This window comes from Thermobia domestica, chromosome 16, assembly GCF_964235325.1.
Source record: "Thermobia domestica chromosome 16, izTheDome1.hap1.1, whole genome shotgun sequence".
NCBI lineage: Eukaryota > Metazoa > Arthropoda > Insecta > Zygentoma > Lepismatidae > Thermobia > Thermobia domestica.
The window spans coordinates 41,777,796-41,780,768 of record NC_137469.1 but is presented as its reverse complement, the minus strand read 5'-3'; the positions used below and the strand labels follow the sequence as shown (position 1 = coordinate 41,780,768).

Sequence of the window (2,973 nt, the reverse complement as noted above, 5' to 3'; positions counted from 1 at the left end):
TATTAAGCAAAATTTTTAAAATAAAAATTAATAACCAACCACACCCATTTAAAAGATGAAATTGTGTAATTTGAAAACAAAAAATGAAATTAAATAATTTGAAAACAAAAGTTAATATGTGTTGTATCACGTATAAAATGTTAGATTGAAGCCATATAACAATCTAAAAATCATATTTACGTTTACATATTATACTAAAATTAGCATATAAACCCTAATATATAACCCTTTCGTAGGTTCGAATAAGAATTACAGAACAGACCGTGGAAAATGACGATGTGATCGGGTACTATTCTCCATCCACTCTTCTGCCATCTTATGTCGGCGCGGCCGTTCGATTTGTGCTTATTTCAGAATTCTTCCGGGTATGACTTAAAATATAGGGAGTGAAAAGTAGTACGGTTTTCAGGGAACATGGCAGCAAGAAACCTGGCCTTATCTTTGATGTTATTAGAAGTCTGCAATAATGAAGCTAAATGGTAATTTACGATGGGCTCGTCCCAGACCGACTGTTTATTTCGACTTTCAGGAGCCGGGGGTCTGACCCAACTAAATTTGACCATTTAGCTATACAGTCCAGTACATCGGGGTTGGTGACTTCTTCAATTTCTCTCTGAAGGGGGGTTCCGATCAGTCTTCTTGAACTATAGAAAGAGGCTAGAAAAGACGGAGTAGCCAAGTCTGTGGTGCGACGGATTCCTAGACCTCCGTTTTTGACTGGTAATGATGCTTGTAGAAATGCTTCTTCACTGAGAGTACAATTTAGAACATTCTCCAGTCCTGTTTTAAGAACGTCGAATTTCTTCAGTAGATTATCGTCTCTCCAAGATGGGGAACACCGTAGAAAATACAACAATCTTGGGATCGAGAAAGATGCTCTGAGAAGGTAAAATGCTGAATGTGCAGAAAGTTTGGAAAGGCGCGAAAGTATATGATCTAAAGATGAAATCTTTTCCAGTAATATCTTGCTCCTTGTGTCTGGTGTAAGAACCGCTCCTAGCAGTTCGGCGTTAAAAGATGTTAATAACTTAATTTCAGGCGCCGCCTCGTTGAATCTATCATATAGATTTTGAGTTTCAGCATTTGTTACTCCTAGGAAGCCTATTTCACATTTCGAGTAATTGAGAGACAATTCGATTGATGTTGCTTGCGTGCGTATATGATCTAAAGTATGTAATACTGACTCAGTTTCTCCGGCTATAGTACCATCGTCTAAATACCAAATGTTGAGCTCTGTATTAATATCCCTAATGATTGGCTGAAGAGTTCGTGCAAATAGAGCAGGACCTAGTGAATCATCCTGTTGAACTCCTCGTTGCGAAAGGATAATATTATCTCCTATAAAGAGGTAGATAGGTTGTGAGTAGCTCTGGTATATATATGGTAAGAAAGAAGGGAAGTGGCTTTTAATTAAAGACAGCATTGAACCTCGGTTAATTTCGTTGAAGGCGTTTTTGAAATCTATTTTAAGTGGAGCTTTAGGTCGAAGATGTTGAGAGGAATAATACATTCGTGCAGCATGGACTGCAGTTTCAGCTCCGTAGGGCACGCAGACTCCTAGCTGGTGTGGGGATAATATATCAATTAATGACTCTCGCATTCTCGAGCATATAACTTTAGCTGTGAGTCGTCTCCACACATTCCCTACTGCTACTGGTCGAATGCCACTTTTCTTCTTGAGCGCAATGAGTGATGCACCGAAAAAATCGAATTTATCAAGGCTGGTAATTTTCCTGAAATTATCAAATTTAATAATTCGCAGATTGAGTTGATTTAGCGCTCATTCGTCTCGGAATTGAATCATAATAAGATATTTTAGAATCACTGGACGGAGATTATCCATTCCACCTGCTGAACCCGCCGGAAAAGATTTAAGTACTTTGATGAATTCTGATGTTGATACTTTAGTAACAGTAATGAATGTCTCGGGAGGTTCAGGAAAATTCAATAAATGAGAGTGAGCAGGATATTTTTCTCTAAGGGATTCCATCACTGATGTATCCGGAGTAGTTAAAACATCTTCGGAAGATAACAATCTCACTGCTCCTCGCATGTCTCCCTCTGCCAATTTATGTTCAATGGTCTTGATATTAAATGAAAATGAAATGAAATTTTTCAATTTTACGTCCCACGATTATTCCGGCTAGGCTAAAGGCGACGGTGATGATGAGAAATGAATGAAATAGTGGAATGAAGAATATGGGAAGAAACGGGAGAACCCCGAGAAACCCCACAAGCACTGTGTTTGTCCACCCCAAAGTACACACGGCACGAGCTGTGATCGAACCAGAGACACCAAGCACCGGAGTTCAACAATCTATCACTGAGCCACCGCGCCCCCTTGATATTAAATGAGTTAGATGTTGACGATTTAATTGTTTTTCACACTGTTAATGTAATAAGGAAGGATAAGTGGCGCTTGAACATATTGACATTGAATTACAGTTTATTAAAATTGTAACAAACAAAATTGTCAAAAATATTGAAATATAAATACTGCCGTCCTAAGCGAAAAGACCTTAACTCCACATTTTTCGAAAATCGATATATTGGTATGGGAAAGTTCGTCGTACTATCTTGTACCTATCTAAAGTGAAATTGAGGTGTTTTGACTAATAGGCAGGGGGTAATAATGTCATGAGTGTTTACCTTATGTCCAAAACGGTAACTGTACGATCCTTGTACGTCCCTGTTCGAGAGGACATTTTTATAACAGTACTGGGTTCGATCCTTGTACGTCCCTGTTCGAGAGGACATTTTTATAACAGTATATGGTTCGTGTCCCGCGGTTCCCAAGGAAGGTTTGTGCATTTACTATGGTCCGGGATTCGATCCTCTACAATTTATACGTCTCCTTTAGACTTTGACAACGATTTGGATCTTTAGCCAAAGCCGACCATATAGCCACAGGGCAACACGGTTCAAAGTTCGGGTCAGAACGTTCTGGGAAATCAACATAAAAGTTGACTCTGA

The 2,973-nt window shown here is 39.0% G+C and overlaps 1 protein-coding gene across 1 annotated transcript; it reads right to left on the bottom strand.

The window, feature by feature from the left end:
• Positions 1-484: 484 nt before the first annotated feature.
• LOC145672456 (uncharacterized) lies at positions 485-1,600 on the bottom strand. The gene has a single exon (XM_081741612.1). The coding sequence runs from the start codon at positions 1,598-1,600 to the stop codon at positions 485-487; it is 1,116 nt and encodes a 371-aa protein (XP_081597738.1).
• Positions 1,601-2,973: the final 1,373 nt, after the last annotated feature.